The 20616-nt window shown below is 42.2% G+C and overlaps 1 protein-coding gene across 1 annotated transcript; it reads right to left on the bottom strand.

The window, feature by feature from the left end:
- Positions 1-621: 621 nt before the first annotated feature.
- On the bottom strand, positions 622-17955 carry LOC106607623 (uncharacterized). Its single transcript, XM_082976168.1, is given in 11 exon segments — positions 622-632; positions 1976-2033; positions 2035-2146; positions 6920-6968; positions 6971-7088; positions 13219-13274; positions 13713-13970; positions 15314-15380; positions 15993-16051; positions 17184-17419; positions 17918-17955. Coding segments are annotated over 11 exon segments (1062 nt in total).
- Positions 17956-20616: the final 2661 nt, after the last annotated feature.

Here is a 20616-nt window from a genome sequence, read left to right on the forward strand (position 1 = left end):
GCCAGCTAGAGGCAAAATGTAAACAAACCCCCAAAAACATGTTAACCTTAGTGAATGCATGCAAACACCACATCTTCCAATCAAAAATGGATACAGCAGGACCATAATATTGGCAGATGCACACTTGTGAATGAGACATTTTTTTTAAGCATTTCTACAGCCATCCACAACGGGAAACCCTCCAAGGAACACTGAATACAGTGAGAACAGTGTAAAAGCAGCAAAGGTTAGCTGCTGTGTATGTGTGTGTGTATTGGAAGCATTACATCTGCACCAGAAAGAACACAGACCTGCGACGCCATAATTTGAGGCTTGTAAACAAGACAAATGGCCCCTTTGGTTGTGTCCGTCTATCACTTGGGTCAGTCAGCCGTGGGCAGGCTCAGGTACTAAATCCTAATACAAAAAATGTACAGCATTTTGACAAACTGTCATGGCTGGGGCCAGTGATGGATGGCTGTAGTACAGCTCAGGGTAAATGATGTCAAACCACTTATATTCAAATACCTCCCACCCTGGCTGCCTGGAGGAGGGGATTTCCCCCTGTTAAAACTGACTATGATCAAAATCATCATGCTATTCTTAAAGGCTGAAACCCCTGCATTAGCACCACAAGTAAAACTAGTAAGAACCTAAATGAGAAAGGACAACATTGAAGAAATCAATAGAAGGAAATCTTAAGACAACCTGTAGCTGATAGGGTGGGCATATACTGAGAACGAGGTTTCTGTAGCTGATAGGGTGGGTATATACTGAGAACAGAGGTTTCTGTAGCTGATAGGGTGGGTATATACTGAGAACAGGTTTCTGTAGCTGATAGGGTGGGTATATACTGAGAACAGGTTTCTGTAGCTGATAGGGGGGGTATATACTGAGAACAGGTTTCTGTAGCTGATAGGGGGGGTATATACTGAGAACAGGTTTCTGTAGCTGATAGGGTGGGTATATACTGAGAACAGAGGTTTCTGTAGCTGATAGGGTGGGTATATACTGAGAACAGAGGTTTCTGTAGCTGATAGGGTGGGTATATACTGAGAACAGAGGTTTCTGTAGCTGATAGGGTGGGTATATACTGAGAACATGTTTCTGTAGCTGATAGGGTGGGTATATACTGAGGAGAGAGGTTTCTGTAGCTGATAGAGTAGGTATATACTGAGGAGAGAGGTTTCTGTAGCTGATAGGGTGGGTATATACTGAGAACAGGTTTCTGTAGCTGATAGGGTGGGTATATACTGAGAACAGGTTTCTGTAGCTGATAGGGTGGGTATATACTGAGAACAGAGGTTTCTGTAGCTGATAGGGTGGGTATATACTGAGAACATGTTTCTGTAGCTGATAGGGTGGGTATATACTGAGAACAGAGGTTTCTGTAGCTGATAGAGTAGGTATATACTGAGGAGAGAGGTTTATGTAGCTGATAGGGTGGGTATATACTGAGAACAGGTTTCTGTAGCTGATAGGGTGGGTATATACTGAGACCAGAGGTTTCTGTAGCTGATAGAGTAGGTATATACTGAGGAGAGAGGTTTCTGTAGCTGATAGGGTGGGTATATACTGAGAACAGGTTTCTGTAGCTGATAGGGTGGGTATATACTGAGACCAGAGGTTTCTGTAGCTGATAGGGTGGGTATATACTGAGACCAGAGGTTTCTGTAGCTGATAGGGTGGGCATATACTGAGACCAGAGGTTTCTGTAGCTGATAGGGTGGGTATATACTGAGACCAGAGGTTTCTGTAGCTGATAGGGTGGGTATATACTGAGAACAGAAGTTTCTGTAGCTGATAGGGTGGGCATATACTTGAGAACGGAGGTTTCTGTAGCTGATAGAGTAGGTATATACTGAGAACAGAGGTTTCTGTGGCTGATAGCATGGGTACATATTGGAGAACAGAGGTTTCTGTAGCTGATAGGGTGAGTATATAATGATAATAGAGGTTTCTGGGTACATACTGGAGAACCGAGGTTCTACTTTACCTTGGGAGATCTTGGTGTCAAACTCCAGCAGAGGGTAGAGGTTGTCAGGCAGCACCCGTGTGAACCTAGGAGTTCTGCTCCAGGAAGATCCAGTGATGGACCAGCCTCTTCCTTTGGAGGAAGCCCTGCACGTGCCCTCGGTACACCGCATTGCCTGACACTATGTACAGCCTGAGGGATGACCACAGAGATGCACTTCAGACATTTCTAATGACCATGTGGCTAATATGAATGAATATCAAGTAATGACAGAAAATGCATTAGCAATTCCAAAATGGTCATATTCCTGATACAAATGAAAGACTTAATGAAAGGGTGAAACAAGAACAGAAAATCCATTCATGAATAGGTGGGTTGCCCTGAATTGAGACACCTTGGAGTAGCAATATTTTCATTTTTTCTTTCATCCAATCTCCACGGTGAGCATCATTATTTTAGAAGCAGGGGTGAATTTCACATTATCAAACCACATAGGGACTGGAGAAAAACAGAATGTGCAAGAAAACGGAGTAAATGGATAACTCCATGAAGGCAATTTGTCATCTCTTAGAGGAAAGAAAAAAAAACTGTGCCCAAAGTAACTTTCAGAGAGCTCAAGTTATTCTCTCCACAGTGCCTTAAATTTGGATTAAGCGAATATGTAATGACTCGCCCAGACAGGATGGAGGCTCTGAATACTAAGGGCATTTAAAATATTACATTGATAATACCATGGTGAAAGATTTTTTTATTCACAAGTAGTTATTACATTTAGTCCTGCCACTTAAAAAAGGAGCAATCTGTGATTGCAACATCCCTGTTTGGATTTTTAAATGAAATAATTGCCTCCAGAATTTAGTTCAACTGTCTAACGCCATCAGAACCCGAAAATATGCTCGTTAACAAACACTGTATAGCTTCAAAACATGGTTAAAACTATAATCTCATGGATGGTTCTTGCATTCATAGCTCTGTAGATTAATTTGAGAATGGTCTCCAGGCACAGCTCTAAACTGTTTGCTAAATCTGTGGCGGGGTGTCCATTTAGTTGTGGTTTGAATTGTAGATTACCACTTTAAAAAACACAATGATCCTGGAAAACTGTAATTCAACTCTGGGGTAAAAGATTCAGGCTCTGAGTTTGAGTTATGTGCTTCTGTTGAACTCCTCTGTATAGGTTGAGGGGGATGAGCAGTCTTGAAGTTCAAACATATCATTGACTGACAGTGGATAGTGCTGGGTCCTGCGCTGCAGGCAATGTGTTTGAAGCTACCAGCTGTGCCCTGATACACAGCGCTGTCTCCCCAGGCTTCAAAGCATAGCTAACGAGTTTTTAACCAACTAACAGTATTGCTCCATATTCCCTCTCAATAGGATCTGAAACGCATAAGAGTTAGGCGGTATGCCATATATACCGTATCCCGGGGTATTTTGAAATACGTTTTATATTTTAATATTTAATTTAGACTTTTTTTTTAGGTCCAATGCAGCAGGTTTATCTCAATTTATATCATTTCTGGATAACAATTAAGTCCCTTACGGTGCTTCTTTTCAATTCAAACGGTCAAAAAGAAGGATAAATAGCTCCTTAGCAAAGAACAATTTCTCAAGCAAGAATTTCACTGGGACTGTCTGGGAGTGGTCTGAGTGAAGAGGGGAAAACTGAAAATCATCTGTTATTGGTAGAGAGATTTGGAACTCTTTCTTATTGGTACATTCACCAATTACCGCCTGGTGATGTCACCAGACAGGCCAAATCTCCATCCCGCCAAAACAGGCAGAAATTTCAGGTAATCTTTTCAAACAGCTCCTACACTAAAAGGGCATTATCATTTTCACAGTATTAATCCAACCTCAGCGTGGAAATATACATAAAAACACAGGGAAAAGTTTTTGACTGCACTGGGCCTTTAAACTTCAACCACTTATTTGCTTTGACCTCAACGTGCTTTCACCACACCGTCCCACTAGTTTATATTATAATATGCTTGCATGCACTCATTAGCATTTTGCTAGCATCCATTATGGGATTTTACATGTTTGCTAACCTTCGGACTACAGAGGCTCAGTGTAGTCCTGGGATGGCACAAGGACGGTATGACAATCTGGATACTGCTCAAGCCTAACCTTGATTAGTTATCTGGATCTGATTAACTATACAGATCAAAAATATAAACGCAACATGTAAATTGTTGGTGCCATGTTTCATGAGCTGAAATAAAATATCCCAGAAATGTTCCATACGCACAAGAAGCTTATTTGTGCAAGAATTTGTTTACATCCCTGTTAGTGAGCATTTCTCTTTTGCCAAGATAATCCATCCACCTGACAGGTGTGGCATATCAAGAAGCTGATTAAACAGCATGATCATTACACAGGTGCACCTTGTGCTGGGGACAATAAAAGGCCACTAAAATGGGCAATTTTGTTCACAACACAATGCTACAGATATCTCAAGTTTTGAGGGAGCGTGCAATTGGCATGCTGTCCACCAGAGCTGTTGTCAGAGAATTTAATGATAATACACTGCTCAAAAAAATAAAGGGAACACTTAAACAACACAATGTAACTCCAAGTAAAGTCACACTTCTGTGAAATCAAACTGTCCACTTAGGAAGCAACACTGATTGACAATAAATTTCACATGCTGTTGTGCAAATGGAATAGACAACAGGTGGAAATTATAGGCAATTAGCAAGACACCCCCAATAAAGGAGTGGTTCTGCAGGTGGGGACCACAGACCACTTCTCAGTTCCTATGCTTCCTGGCTGATGTTTTGGTCACTTTTGAATGCTGGCGGTGCTTTCACTCTAGTGGTAGCATGAGACGGAGTCTACAACCCACACAAGTGGCTCAGGTAGTGCAGCTCATCCAGGATGGCACATCAATGAGAGCTGTGGCAAGAAGGTTTGCTGTGTCTGTCAGCGTAGTGTCCAGAGCATGGAGGCGCTACCAGGAGACAGGCCAGTACATCAGGAGATGTAGAGGAGGCCGTAGGAGGGCAACAACCCAGCAGCAGGACCGCTACCTCCGCCTTTGTGCAAGGAGGAGCAGGAGAAGCACTGCCAGAGCCCTGCAACATGACCTCCTGCAGGCCACAAATGTGCATGTGTCTGCTCAAACGGTCAGAAACAGACTCCATGAGGGTGGTATGAGGGCCCGACGTCCACAGGTGGGGGTTGTGCTTACAGCCCAACACCGTGCAAGACGTTTGGCATTTGCCAGAGAACACCAAGATTGGCAAATTCGCCACTGGCGCCCTGTGCTCTTCACAGATGAAAGCAGGTTCACACTAAGCACATGTGACAGACGTGACAGAGTCTGGAGACGCTGTGGAGAACGTTCTGCTGCCTGCAACATCCTCCAGCATGACCGGTTTGGCGGTGGGTCAGTCATGGTGTGGGGTGGCATTTCTTTGGGGGGCCGCACAGCCCTCCATGTGCTCGCCAGAGGTAGCCTGACTGCCATTAGGTACCGAGATGAGATCCTCAGACCCCTTGTGAGACCATATGCTGGTGCGGTTGGCCCTGGGTTCCTCCTAATGCAAGACAATGCTAGACCTCATGTGGCTGGAGTGTGTCAGCAGTTCCTGCAAGAGGAAGGCATTGATGCTATGGACTGGCCCGCCCGTTCCCCAGACCTGAATCCAATTGAGCACATCTGGGACATCATGTCTCGCTCCATCCACCAATGCCACGTTGCACCACAGACTGTCCAGGAGTTGGCGGATGCTTTTGTCCAGGTCTGGGAGGAGATCCCTCAGGAGACCATCCGCCACCTCATCAGGAGCATGCCCAGGCGTTGTAGGGAGGTCATACAGGCACGTGGAGGCCACACACACTGCTGAGCCTCATTTTGACTTGTTTTAAGGACATTACATCAAAGTTGGATCAGCCTGTAGTGTGTTTTTCCACTTTAATTTTGAGTGTGACTCCAAATCCAGATCTCCATGGGTTGATAAATTGGATTTCCATTGATTATTTTTGTGTGATTTTGTTTTCAGCACATTCAACTATGTAAAGAAAAAAGTATTTAATAAGATTATTTCTTTCATTCAGATCTAGGATGTGTTGTTTAAGTGTTCCCTTTATTTTTTTGAGCAGTATATATCTCCATCATTTTAGAGAATTTGGCAGTAAGTCCAACAACGCCAGCCCAGGACCTCCACAGCCAGCTTCTTCACCTGCGGCATAGTCTGAGACCAGCCACCCGGACAGCTGATGAAACTGTGAATTTCTGTACAAACAGTCAGAAACCGTCTCAGGGAAGCTCATCTGTGTGCTCGTCATCCTCACCATGGTCTTGACCTGACTGCAATTTGGCGTCGTAACTGACTTCAGTGGGCAAATGCTCACTTTTAAAGGCCACTGTCATGCTGGAGAAGTGTGCTCTTCATGGATGAATCCCGGTTTCAACTCTACCGGGCAGATGGCAGAGAGCGTGTATGGTGTTGTGTGGGCGAGTGGTTTGCTGATGTCACCGTTGTGAACAGTGCCCCATAGTGTTGGTGGGGTTATGGTATGGGCAAGCATAAGCTACGAACAACGAAAACAATTGCATTTTATCAATGGCAATTTGAATGCACAGAGATACCATGACGAGATCCTGAGGCCCGCCAATATCCAGCAACTTCGCACAGCCATTGAAGAGGAGTGGGACAACATTCCACAGGCCACAAGCCTGATCAATTCTATGCGAAGGAGATGTGTCGCGCTGCATGAGGCAAACAGTTGCCACACCAGATACTGACTGGTTTCCTGATTCATGCCCCTACCTTTGATTTTTCAAGGTATCTGTGACCAACAGATGCATATCTGTATTCCCATTCATATGAAATCCATAGATTAGGGCCAAATGAATTCATTTAAATTGACGGATTTCCTTATATGAACTGAAACTCAGTAAAATCTTTGAAATTGTTACATGTTGCACTTATATTTTTCTTCAGTGTAATAATCACATTCTTGTAGTAGGGCAGTGTCTCGATTATCTTCCAGTTGATGGCAGTCTCTTTAGGGTGCACACTTGGGCCATCTGGACCTTGGCCACCTGCCAGAACCTCTTGTGCTCCACCAGGGTCTCCTGCATCTCCCTCAGCAGCAGGTACACGCCCTCCAGGGTGTCCTCGTACACCTGCACTCAGTCAATCACTAATCCATCAGACAATCAAACAGTAGAATTTAGGAATATCAAACACTACAGCAGCCTATATGCCATTGTCATCCAAGCGAATTCCTAATGCCAAAGTTAAGTGCTTTTCCAATTCTATACATCAAGTAAACTAGCTGGGAAAAAACAATCCCATCCATAATTGCTTATACAAACCACTAATGTGCCAAATGCCAATATGCTTGTATAAATTGTATTGATTACACTGTCCTTGACTGTATTGCTCGCTGTTGCTATAGAGTACAAGCCTGCAGCTAGCCTGTATTCACAGATGAAGTGTAATTGAGTGGGACATATATTGATATGTCTATAATCCATTTAGCAGGACATTACATGGGTCTAGGCGCTTCCTGCAGCCTGCTCAAGCTGTGACCTGTGAAATCACCAGCACAGAGCTGATGATCTGGAGATGCTTAACGGAAAGAGATGCACACTGATGGAATACTAAAAACACCACTGAATAGATGCCAAAAATGTCATTTGTATAGAAGCAGTTTTGGCAAAGGAAATTATCATTGTCCTCCATAATGCTGAAAAGAGTCAGGCATCTCTCATCTTTTTTCAATAGTGTTGACAAAAACACAACGAGTGCTTTCATTTCGGTAGGTGCACTTACACATTACGCTCCACTAATGTTTTCTGAAATTTAGTCATTTAAAGAGTGACTGCCCTTAAAAACCAACTAATCCCTTTGAAATCGACCTGTGGCATCGAGTCAGAGACATTTATTCTAGTGTCAAAACTGACTACAAAGTATAAATAGGATCATTTTGGTCAAAGTCAGTCTAGTCTAAAACTGTGTTTGAAACCTCTGCATCACATCGAGTAAATTAAGGTTGGGTTTGGATTACAATTAGTCCGCCTTTGCCAAGCTCCACGTGCTAATCACCCATCCGCCCACTTCGCTTCCCTTCATTAAATGGGGCTCCGTTGTTTCATTACCCCCAACCAACGTGTTCAAAGGATCACAGCCATTTGAGACTGAAAAGCCCTACCATGCAATGCATGCCTCCAGCAGGATGCACCAGCCTGGTCTCATAGACTAGTCATAACATAGTAAATATTAGGGCCTCCCGAGTGGCGCAGCAGTCTAAGGGAGACCCATGAGCGGTGACCGGGAGACCCATGTGGCTTGGCAGGGTTGTGTTTCGGAGGACGCATGGCTCTCGACCTTCGCCTCTCCTGAGTCTGTAGGGGAATTGCAGCAATGGGACAAGACTGTAAATAAAAATTGGATATCATGAAAAAGCGGTAAAGAAAAACACTAAAATTAGTATGATATGCTAAATTTGGTTTGGTTACTTAAAACCTGTTGGGGCTCGGGGGCAGTATTGAGACATTTTGAAAAAAATATGTGCCCATTTTTAACTGCCTCCTACACCAACTCAGAAGCTAGGATATGCATATTATTAACACATTCGGATAGAAAACACTCTGAATTTTCTAAAACAGTTTGAATGGTGTCTGTAAGTATAACAAAACTCATATTGCAGGCAAAAACCTGTGAAAAATAGATCCCCAAAAAATGTGAATTTTGTGACTGTACTATTTAGTGTCATTGTTTTATAGATACCATAGTGAGAAAGGATTCATTTCGCAACACCTACGGCTTCCACTAGATGTCAACGATCTTTATAAAGTTGTTTGAAGCGTCTATGATAAACAGAGAGCAAATTAGAATCCAAGGAAGTTGACATGTCATCACTTCATTTTTTTGCGCCTGCGCATAAATCTGAGAAACGTGAGTTTGTCATCATTTTTTATCTAGACATAGGATAGGTTGTGTGAAAATATTACTGATGTTTAACGTTAAAAATGGACCAAAAGATTAATGCTAAACAACATTTGACATGTTTGAACGAACATAAATAGATTATTTACTAGTTTTTTTTAGCTTTTCGGCGTGATTTTACACTCCCCCCACCACGTTTTGTGGGAGCATAATGAACGCTAAGTACTTGGTGTTATTTGGACATAAATTATGAACTTTGTCAAAAGAAACCACATTTGTTCCGGACCTGGGATGCCTTCCGGACCTGGGATGCCTGCCTTCTGATGGAGATAATCAAAGGTAAGGGGATATTTACAATGTTATTATCGATTTTAGATGATGCTAACTGTATAGCATAGCCTGTTGTTCTTAGCATAGCACCCCGTTTATTGCAAAATGTGATTTCCCAGTAAAGTTATTTTGAGATCTGGCCATTCGGTAGCAATTACGAGATGATAATATATTATTCTTTGAATGACAATATTATAATTTACCAATGTTTTCGAATAGTAATTTTGTTATGTTCACCGGAAGCATTTCAGAGAAGAAAAAAATCTGAATTTCACGCTACTGTAAAATGCTGTTTTTGGATATAAATATGAACTTGATGGAACAAAAAATGCATGTATTGTATAACATAATGTCCTAGGAGTGTCATCTGATGGAGATTGACAAAAGTTAGTGCATAATTCTAGCTGGTTTCTGCTTTTGGTGACGCCTGACCTTGAATTGAAAATGGATGTTTGTACTTTTGTGGCTATGTACTGTCCTAACATAATCTAACTTTATGCTTTTGCCGTAAAGCCTCTTTGAAAATCGAACAATGTGGTTAGATTAAGGAGATGTTTATCATTTAAATTGTGTAAAATAGTTGATTGTTTGAGAAATTGAAATTATTAGATTTTTGATGTTTTGAATTTCCAGCCTTGTTAGCAATCCCGACTCGGGGTTCATTGCTAACCTGTAGCCCCAACAGGTTTTTAAGACAGGTTACTTAAGGCCAAAACGAAAGTAAGGTGGTTGGTCGGGGTGGATGAGTGGGCGTATATCGCGAACGTCTAGCAACCCAAATGTTGCCTGTTTGAAATCTCATTACAGACCATTTTTGCAACTTAATACTTTTTAGCTACTTTGCATGTTAGCTAACCCTAACCTTAACCACTAGCCTAGCTAACATTATCCACCTTGCTAGCGTTAGCCACCCTACCTAGCTTTAGCCTACCTCAATACAACTCGGATTTGGCTTAGAAACACGATAACATTTCAAAAGGTAAATCATTTGTAGAAAAACCTTTTGTCGTGATTGTAATGTGGCCAGATTGACTTTAGATACAGTAGCTATAATTTTATCCAGCTAACTAAGATAGAGGGGACCACCATATTTTAGCTAGCTAACATTAGCATTACTAGCTATTTGACAAACTTGTGCGCGATGGGACATGGACATCCCTGCCGGCCAAACCCTCCCCTAACCCGGACGACGCTGGGCCAATTGTGCGCTGCCTCATGGGTCTCCCGGTCACCGCTCATGGGTCTCCCGGTCGCGGCTGGCTGGACAGAGCATGGACTCAAACCAGGATCTCTATAACCAGCAAAATGCACTATCGAAAGTCAATTTGACAACATAATAAAGCAAAGTTATTTCCTACCAATTATGTTCATTCCACTCCAAGTTAGCAATTGTAATCTAGACAAAACAGTCACATTATTCCCTGAGGTGCAAAACATATTTAATGCACAAATAAATATTGGCTGCAACTATGGTGGTACTAGCTAACTCATGTGACTACAACAGTGTACTAACTAGCAGCAACAAACTTAAACCAACACAGGGCCATAGCAAAACATATCACGGGTTGGTTGCATAGTGTAACGGCGTCACTGGCCTGAATCTAATCCAATCTGGAGCTAGTCAGTCTACATCCGTAAAGCATAGAATTAGCTTCCAAACGAGATCACGTTCCTCAAGCAACGTTTATTATTGAAGGATGATGACAATCATTTAACCTGTTTTTCTGTTAGACAAAGTGTACAGTTGGGTGCCAGAGTGATCCCCTGGTCATGAATGATGCTGGGACCTAACAGAAGCAGCAACGGTGGGTATCATAACATGTCCAGCAATGTGATTGCAATGGTTTAGCAACCTCAAAATCATTTCATTCACTGTTCACTTACCATGTTCACAGCTTGTCAGGCAAGACCTCAGAATGAAAGTGTGAAATGTGACAAGTACCCTTGTGACACCCCCTCCGTTGTTGCCAGAGTCTCCCTCAACTCCTATAAAAAGGACACATCATCATGAGGCCTCTGATAGTGACCCGAGTTACTGCCTTGATGAAAGACTGCTTCATCGACGACAGGTAGTGTGTTACGTGAAAAGTTGTATTCAAAGATACAATACCCAGCTTGATAAAAATAGTAGGCCAATTCCCCAGCCAAGAAGATGCAACTAGTAGTCATTTTGGTTGTGAAGTGCATTAGCGTTGTCCTTTCTTTAGAACCAAAATGCAATTTACCACTTGGCTGTCTAATATAAATCACCTTGTCACAGGCTCTCCCAGTCAACACCATCTCATAAGATTGCCTGCTGCAGTTGTTCAAGAGATGTCCAGTCTGAGCCGAATATGCAGCACAGAGAAGACCAACAAGGAGGCTCTCATCAACGTCCAGGGCATAACCTAGTCTGGTAGAATCAGCCTGATCGCTGTGTTCACCATTCTATTTCACTGCACACTTATGATATCTGAAGTGAAACAGAAAGGTGAATGAAGCAATCAGGTTGGTTCCCCCAGGCTAATCATAACCATTATTGATCAGTGGTGTAAAGTACTTAAGTAAAAATACTTTAAAATACTACATAAGCAGTTTTTTGTGGTATATGTACTTTACTATTTATATTTTTGACTACTTTTACTTTTACTTCACTACATTCCTAAAGAAAATAATGTACTTTTTACTCCATACATTTTCCCTGACACCCAAAAGTACTCGTTACATGTAGAGGGCTTAGCAGGACAGGGATATGGTCCAATTCACGCACTTACCAAGGGAACACGTGGTCATCCCTACTGCCTCTGATCTGGCGGACTCACTAAAAACAAATGCATAGTTTGTAAATGATGTCTGAGTGTTGGAGTGTACCCCTTGGCTATCTGTAAATGATGTCGGGGGGTGACCCCGGCCTGTTGGCCAGTGTGGAGGGCCCCGGCCGTTGGCCGGTGGAGGGTCCCCCTGGCGGGAGCGAGGGGAGTGACCCCTGGCTCTGAGCTGGTGTTGGAGTGTACCCCTTGGCTATCTGTAAATGATGTCTCAGTGTTGGAGTGGTCCCCCTGGCTATCTGTAAATGATGTCTGAGTGTTGGAGTGTACCCCTTGGCTATCTGTAAATTATGTCTGAGTGTTGGAGTGTACCCCTTGGCTATCTGTAAATGATGTCTCAGTGTTGGAGTGGTCCCCCTGGCTATCTGTAAATGATGTCTCAGTGTTGGAGTGGTCCCCCTGGCTGTTTGTAAATGATGTCTCAGTGTTGGAGTGTACCCCTTGGCTATCTGTAAATGATGTCTGAGTGTTGGCGTGGTCCCCTTGGCTATTCGTACATTTTAAAAACAAGAACATGGTGCCATCTGCTTTGCTTAATGTAAGGGATTTGAAATTATTCATACTTTTACTTTTACTACTTAAGTATATTTTAGCAATTACATTTACTTTTACTACTTAATTATATTTTAGCAATTACATTTACTTTTGATACTTAAGTATATTTATAAGCAAATACTTTTAGACTTTTACTCAAGTAGTTTTTCACGGGGGGACTTTCAATTGGGTACTTCTTTCACCACTGCCATTGATCATGTAAATCAGTGTTGTCTGTCTGTCTGTCTGTCTGTCTGTCTGTGTGTGTGTGTGTGTCTCTCTGATCAGTATCTTTGAACAGGGGCCAGGAGCTGATCTATGCTGCTATAGCCATCACTGGGGCTCTGGCAAAGACCTCACCTCCTGCCTCAACTCTTGCCTGCTCACCAACGTTTGTCAAAGTCCAGACTGACAGACGGGCTTGATACTGGAGATGTCTCTAAATGGAGATAGACCTGGCAGAAGGCATCACATTTTTACTAGACAACTTTTACTTTGTCCTTTTTTATTATTGAATGGTATCAGTTAATATGGGGAGGGAGAAACCCTGTGTATTCTGCACCAGGATCAGGGAACTCCTGTTGTATACGGGACACCACATGACCACTGGCGTGTTTGCCAAGATAGCCCCATTACCACCAGACAAAATGCCGATAGGCACAGTATCTGTATCAGCTGGGAATGCACTTACAATTAAGGCCACCAGTGGATTGCACATGGAGAAATAGTTCTCCACCGTCTGAATTCCTGGGTGGAAGGAGAATAGACACTTGGCATGAAAGCCAGTGGCCTTTGTTCAAGACCTGTCATAGTACGACAGATAGCAGAGCAGAACACAGGGTAACGGTCTATAGAAGAGCCTGAGTGTCGAGGGAGAGGCGTATTCATTTCCCTAATCACTGCATCCAATTAATAATGTATAAAGAAATTATACCATTAACAGTCATAAGTCAAGGTGGTATGATATTATTCTTGGGGCATAGAAATTGAATATAACCATAATGAGTGTAGAGCATTTATGAGCACCCAAGAGTGGGCGCCGTTCTAAAACAAATCCAGAGTAAGCGCAAGGATTGATCCATTCAGCACAGTCAATCGAATCAGAGTGCCATGACTGTACATAACGTTAACATAAAGTAGAATAAAAGTATAGGGCGAGGCGTAACATCTCAAAGAGTTACTCACCCACAGTCCCGTCGCCCCGGGCCAGCTTCCCACTCCAGTAGTCGGTGGTGATGCGTTAGAGCGAGGCCAGGTAGCGGACTTCACACAGCGTGCCTCCCCAGGACGCCACCTTCCTCTTGCTGTGCTTCCGCCACTGTAGGTAGATGGCCCTGAGCTGCCTGTCGAAGGACGACGGCTGGCGGAACAGCCAGTAGGTAAAGAGCCACTGGAATCGACACTGGGGGTAATGACTGAACATGGTCTCCAGCTCACGGTGGTCTGGTAGAGGAGGAGGGGGGGGGGGGGGGAAGAGGCCTGCTTCAGGGTAGAAACCTTTAGCACAAGTGGATGCACTGCATGTCATGGATGAAATTGTGTTTATGCTCCAATACATGGATAACGCCACAACAGTCCCCATCTAAATCTAGCGGAGACCAAAAACTACAGGGAAAACAGGACTCGTTTTTAAATGAACACAGATCGATTCCTGTCTGCCACTTGCAGAAATGTAGAGTTTGTCAAATGTATTTTAGGATCATGAAATTGAACATACAGTACACGAGTAAGGGAAGCCTTTAGGTCATTAGCTTCCATTAGCATTGCCCTGCCTATAGGCCAATGCAGTTGATTTCAGATGGTGTATGAAGGGCTCTAGTACGGAGGGTACAGTATAACATAATAATCCGGAGGAAGACAGCTCGGAGACTGAAACCATTTGTGACTAGTTTCCGCTCCCCATATCACCAGCCGATAAAAACACTTTGAAGCGACTCAGCAGTGCAAAAAATTGGATAACCTTTTTTTCCTCGATGGCTTCAATCATAGACAGACTGCCTGTAATAAACCAAAATCCTGCAAGGGGATACAGCTCAAAAGGTTCTCCAGGGTAAAATGCCAATGTCGAGCTTCCCAGTACAGCATTCTAAAGATTGGGTATGATGAGTTAGATGAGGGCTCTGCTTTGAGGATTAAATCAACTCATTGCTTACTGGTGTGGTGCCAAACTACTGAAAAAAATAACTAAACTTATTTTCTTTATCCATTGGGAACAGCCATATTTCTGGCCAGGATTCACACATAACTTGGCCATAGCCACAGCACAACAGTCAACATCTGCACTGCCAAAAAGTCCATCTGTATAAGAAATCTGGCACGCAGCTCATAGCAGGCAATAAAGGACATTACCACCTTTGAATCCCATTGCGTTCACAGTGAAGAATCTAATTATAATTCATAACTGGCTGTGGAAAGCAGACTAGTCCTAAAATTGATCCCCGCAAAAGTTAAAAAAATTGTATGCCCCATATGGCCTTGCCGAATAAATCAGACTGATACCAATTCACAGTCTTGTGCACGTGCCTTAGGTCACAAGCAAACAAATGTTGATTGGCACCCACAGAGACCTGTGTTTTGAAGTCTGTTTAACAATATTTTCCTGTGGATATTTTGTCTCAAATTGACACACAAGGACCAACCCATGGACAATCAGCAGAGTATGTTCAAATCATTTTAGTCAACATTTGTGTCAGACAAGGGACGTTTAGGCTTTTTCTATGTAAATATGTGTGGTTATGCCTGCACAATGGAAGGCATCGCCACAGTCGGGATCACATATGACCTACCATAGTTCTGTAGTTGGTTGAGTACATCCTGGAAAACATTGGCAATGCTTCCGTGATGCTCAAGAGCAGTGGTGTAAAGTACTTAAGTAAAAATACTTTAAGTAGTTTTTTGGGTATCTGTACTTTACTTTAATATTTATATGTTTGACTACTTTTACTTTTACTTCCCTACATTCCTTAAGAAAATATTGTACTTTTTACTCCATACATTTTCCTTGACACCCAAAAGTACTCGTTACATTTTGAATGCTTAGCAGGACAGGAAAATAGTCCAATTCACACACTTATCAACAGAACATCCCTGGTCATCCCTACTGCCTCTGATCTGGTGGACTCACTAAACACACATGCTTCGTTTGTAAATGATGTCTGTGTTGGAGTGGTTCCCTGGCTATCCGTAAAATAAAAAAACAAGAAAATGTTGCCGTCTGGTTTGCTTAATTTAAGGAATTTGAAATGATTTATAATTTGACTTTTACTTTTGATACTTAAGTATATTTTAGCAATTACATTTACTTTTGATACTTAAGTATATTTAAAACCAAATACTTTTAGACTTTTCCTCAAGTAGAATTTTACTGGGGGACTTCCACTTTTACTTGAGTCATTTTCTATTAAGGGATCTTTACTTTTATTCAAGTATGAGAATTGGGTACTTTTTCCACTACTGCTCAAGAGCCAAGTAATACAGCTCCTTCCATTCAAACTTCAGGATGTTTCCCTCATCATCATCTTTGTCTGCCAAATAAGAACAAAACTGTTGCAATATTCAAGTGACAAACATTCCTCCACTACCTGCCAAACTTTCATTCAGGACAATATGTGCGGGTGCAGGGGCGTAGGCCTCTGGAGAGGCAAGCCCAGACAATAGAATTGGTCTTTACTTGTCAGCGTTCCAAACAGGACATTAGACTTTTTACCTAAACATGCAAACACAATCAGATATAATTCATAGCAAACAGTGCACTATTTTAATCAGATTAGATTAAATATAACAGAACAGATTAGCCGGAATGTCATTCACTCTCACGGGATGGGTTGCCAAAAATATCTAACTGAAAGACACATATGTCACTGTCCTTCAATGTCTATATGCACCATGCCACTGCTTATTTCATCTGTTCATTTAGCAAGCAAGATACCTCATAATCCAGTGCATTTTATCACAGACAACACACCTGTATTTTAGCTTTAAAAATGCCAAAATTTATTTTAGCCCATGGCAAAATGTATAGAATAGCGTGAGATAAGATATAAAACTACACATTTTCCTCTGCCCCATGGCAAAATGTTTAGTATTGCAGGAAATAAACTATAAAACTGCAAATTGTTCTCTTTGCCCATGGCAAAATATTACGGCTAACAATGGGTCACAATGGATAAATTAAGGTTGGGTTTTGATTTGAGGATGTACATTTTGCCCACCAACATGGGTGAACAGCTGCGATGATTGTTCTCTATCCAATAGCATAAACAGCGAGACAGACTTGCCCAGCAGCCAGACTTTGTTTACATTAGACAACACATCGTACATTTTATTTACTTGAGAAATACTGCACCAAACACCTTGAATGTAAAATGTGCAACTAAAACATACTCAGCAAAAACGTCAAATTTATTACAGATTTCTTGTTCTTAAATTCATTCTGGTGATTTTGAGGAAGTGAACGAGGCTTCCGCATCTACAGTATGTCATTGGGGACAAACATTAATCAAACAGGAAAACCTCTAAGACTAAAATCGTGTTTTTCTAATGAGCAACAGAAAAACACATGTTCGGTGGCTCTATAACACAAGGGGTGGAAACTCTTCGGCGCCAAACTGCCAATATATATAGAACTTTACAACTTCCCAAAATAAATTAACTCACCTTGGATATGACCTTCCAACACATCCTTCTCAATTCCCAATAAGCTCTCTATGTCAGAGCAGGGCAGCCTCATTGAGGGCAGATGAAACATTTCCTCCAGAACCAGCCACTGGGTCCAGTGCTTGCGCGATGGGAACGGAATGTCTGCAAACAGCTTCTCCTGGAGTGACCGGTTACAGTGCAGTCTTGGCTGTGATGGAGCAGTTGGCGGTGGCAAACGGGACTCCAAATGACATCTGTGTAAAGAGGAGAAGCCTACAAGTGATGAACGTGAACTTGACTCATTCACAAAAAAGGATCAGCATATCTCGGGTCCATCTAAAAAAAATACTAAAGTCTAATACTACTAATATAAATAAAAAAAGTTTTACATTACCTGTGTCTTGTCCAGAGTGAGTTGCAGGAACAAATTTGAAACAAGGTTCGGCAGGTGCTCCCAACCCTCAAGAGAGACGTGGGATCCAGCTGCCATAGGTTGAGAATAAAGACTTTGTCACTCAAGTCTAGTATCCCCGTGTTTGAGCTTTCATGTGTGTACTCCCGTTGCCTGCTTTCTTCTTTGACCTCAAACGAGGTCGCGAATAAAAGAGAGCACTGTCCCTGCTATTCATTCTCCCAACTCCCGTCGTCATTTTTGCCACCTGCCGCAGTCAGCCATTCTTGAGAGGGATTTAACATTTAAGAACGTACCATTGTTGCAGTCAAAATGGGGAAGTAACCTGGGAGTGTCGCACCTGGGCACGGGGAACGCTTGATTGAGTTTGCCCGGCATGCCGTGAGCTACACTACATGACCAAAAAGTATGTGGACACCAGCGCATCGAACATCTCATTCCAAAATCATGGCCATTAATATGGAGTTGGTCCCCACCTTTGCTGCTATAACAGTCTCCACTCTTCTGGGAAGGCTTTCCACTAGATGTTGGAACATTGCTGCAGGGACTTGCTTCCATTCAGCCACAAGAGCATTAGTGAGGTCGGGCACTGATGTTGGGCGATTAGGCCTAGTTCGCAGTCGGCATTCCAATTCATCCCAAAGTGGTTCAATGTGGTTGTGGTCAGGGCTCTGTGCAGGCCAGTCAAGTTCTTCCACTCCAATCTCGACAAACCATTTCTGTATGGACCTTGCTTTGTGCACGGGGCCATTGTCATGCTGAAACAGGAAAGGGCCTTTCCCAAACTGTTGCCACAAAGTTGGAAGCACAGAATTGTCTATAATGTCATTGTATGCTGTAGCGTTAAGATTTCCCATCACTGGAACAAAGGGGTCTAGCTTGTATCATGAAAAACAGCCCCAGATCATTATTCCTCCTCCACCAAACTTCATAATTGACACTATGGTAGCGTTCTCCTGGCATCCGCCAAACCCAGATTCGTCCGTCAGACTACCATGAAGCGTGATTCATCACTCCACAGAATGAGCTTCAATGGCGGCAAGCTTTTCACCACTCCAGCCGACGCTTGGAATTGCGTATGGTGTGCGGCTACTTAGGCTTGTGTGCGGCTGCCATGGAAACCCAATTCATTAAGCTCCTGACGAACAGTTCTTGTGCTGAAGTTGCTTCCAGAGGCAGTTTGGAACTCGGTAGTGAGTGTTGCAACCGAGGACAGACGATTTTTACATGCCTCAGCACTCGGCGGTCCCGTTCTGTGAGCTTGTGTGGCCTACCACTTCGTGGCTGAGCCATTGTGGCCCCTAGGCATTTCCACTTCACAATAACAGCACTTACAGTTGACCAGGGAAGCTATAGCAGGGCAGAAATTTTACGAACTGACTTGTTGGAAAGGTTGCATCCTATGACAGTGCCACGTTGAAAGTCACTGAGCTCATCAGTAAGGCCATTCTCCTGGAAATGTTTGTCTATGGAGATTGCATGGCTGTGTGCTCGATTTAATACAGCTGTAAGCAATGGGTGAGGCTAAAATAGCCGAATCCACTAATTTGAAGGGGTGTCCACATACTTTTGTATATACACTACCGTTCAAAAGTTTGTGGTCACTTAGAAATGTCCTTGTTTTTGAAAGAAAAGCAATTTTTTTGTCCATTCAAATAACATAAAATTGATCAGAAATACAGTGTAGACATTGTTAATGTTGTAAATGACTATTGTAGCTGGAAACGGCTGACTTTTAATGGAATATCTACATAGGTGTACAGAGGCCCATTATCAGCAACCATCACTCCTGTGTTCCAATGGCACGTTGTGTTAGCTAATCCAAGTTTATCATTTTAAAAGGCTAATTGATCATTAGAAAACCCTTTTGCAATTATGATACTCAACTAGTCTAAAGAAGGCCAGTTTTATTGCTTCTTTAATCAAAACAACAGTTTTCAGCTGTGCTAACATAATTGCAAAAGGGTTTTCTAATGATCAATTAGCCTTTTAAAATGATCAACTTGGATTAGCTAACACAACGTGCCATTGGAACACAGGAGTGATGGTTGCTGATAATGGGCCTCTGTACGCCTATGTAGATATTCCATAGAAAATCTGCCGTTTCCAACTAGAATAGTCATTTACAACATTAACAATGTCTACACTGTATTTCTGATCAATTTGATGTTATTTTAATGGACAAAAAATATGCTTTTCTTTCAAAAACAATGACATTTCTAAGTGACCCCAAACTTTTGAACGGTAGTGTATAGTGTACCAAAAGATGAATAGGCTATTCCAAAAATGCTAACTGAACCGGGCCGATCTAAATCAAGAGCAGCTGTTCAGGTTGTACCATTTAGCTACGTTAGTTAAAACAATTTTCAACAAGTGCGTGGTGATCATCATCATCAGGATGAAGTTTGTATAAATCACACAATTCTCTCAATCTCTGTTTGACAAAGTATTTTATTTGAAAACAATTTACAGTTAATAGACATTACCACAGCCAATCCACCTAGAACATGCAAATATCAAAATGGTAAATTACTGCAGATTTTTCTCTGTTTACATCATATGCCACTGCTATATGAGGACTTAAGTTTCAGTTGAAGGTTTAGGCCTACCCATTGGGTACAAAATGTAATCAGTATGCTACTATTTTCATTAATCTAGGTGATTTAAGCAAATTACAGCCTAAGTACCAACACATCTAAAGAATATTGATAGCACATTTAGGCCTTACACAAGACAACAACCTTTCCTTTAAACTTTTGGCAATGTTAAGGTTGTGACTTGTATTCCAAGTGCAATGCGGTATGCAAAGTAAGAGATCCATGTTTTCCCTCTGATATTCCATATAAATTGATTTTGGCATAACATCCTGCTGCATACTGTATGTGCTGACCCACTTTACCATATCATATACAGTTGAGGAAAAACCCTATGATATAAGATATTGCAATCTGGTCCCTATGACCAAATTACATTTGCTGAGTTTGGCGAAATGAACCTTACACATGTTCCAGAATATAATGAAAAAGAACAAGTAACTGT

The sequence above is a fragment of the Salmo salar genome, chromosome 06 (genome assembly GCF_965601325.2).
Source record: "Salmo salar chromosome 06, fSalSal1, whole genome shotgun sequence".
Classification (NCBI taxonomy): Eukaryota; Metazoa; Chordata; class Actinopteri; order Salmoniformes; family Salmonidae; genus Salmo; species Salmo salar.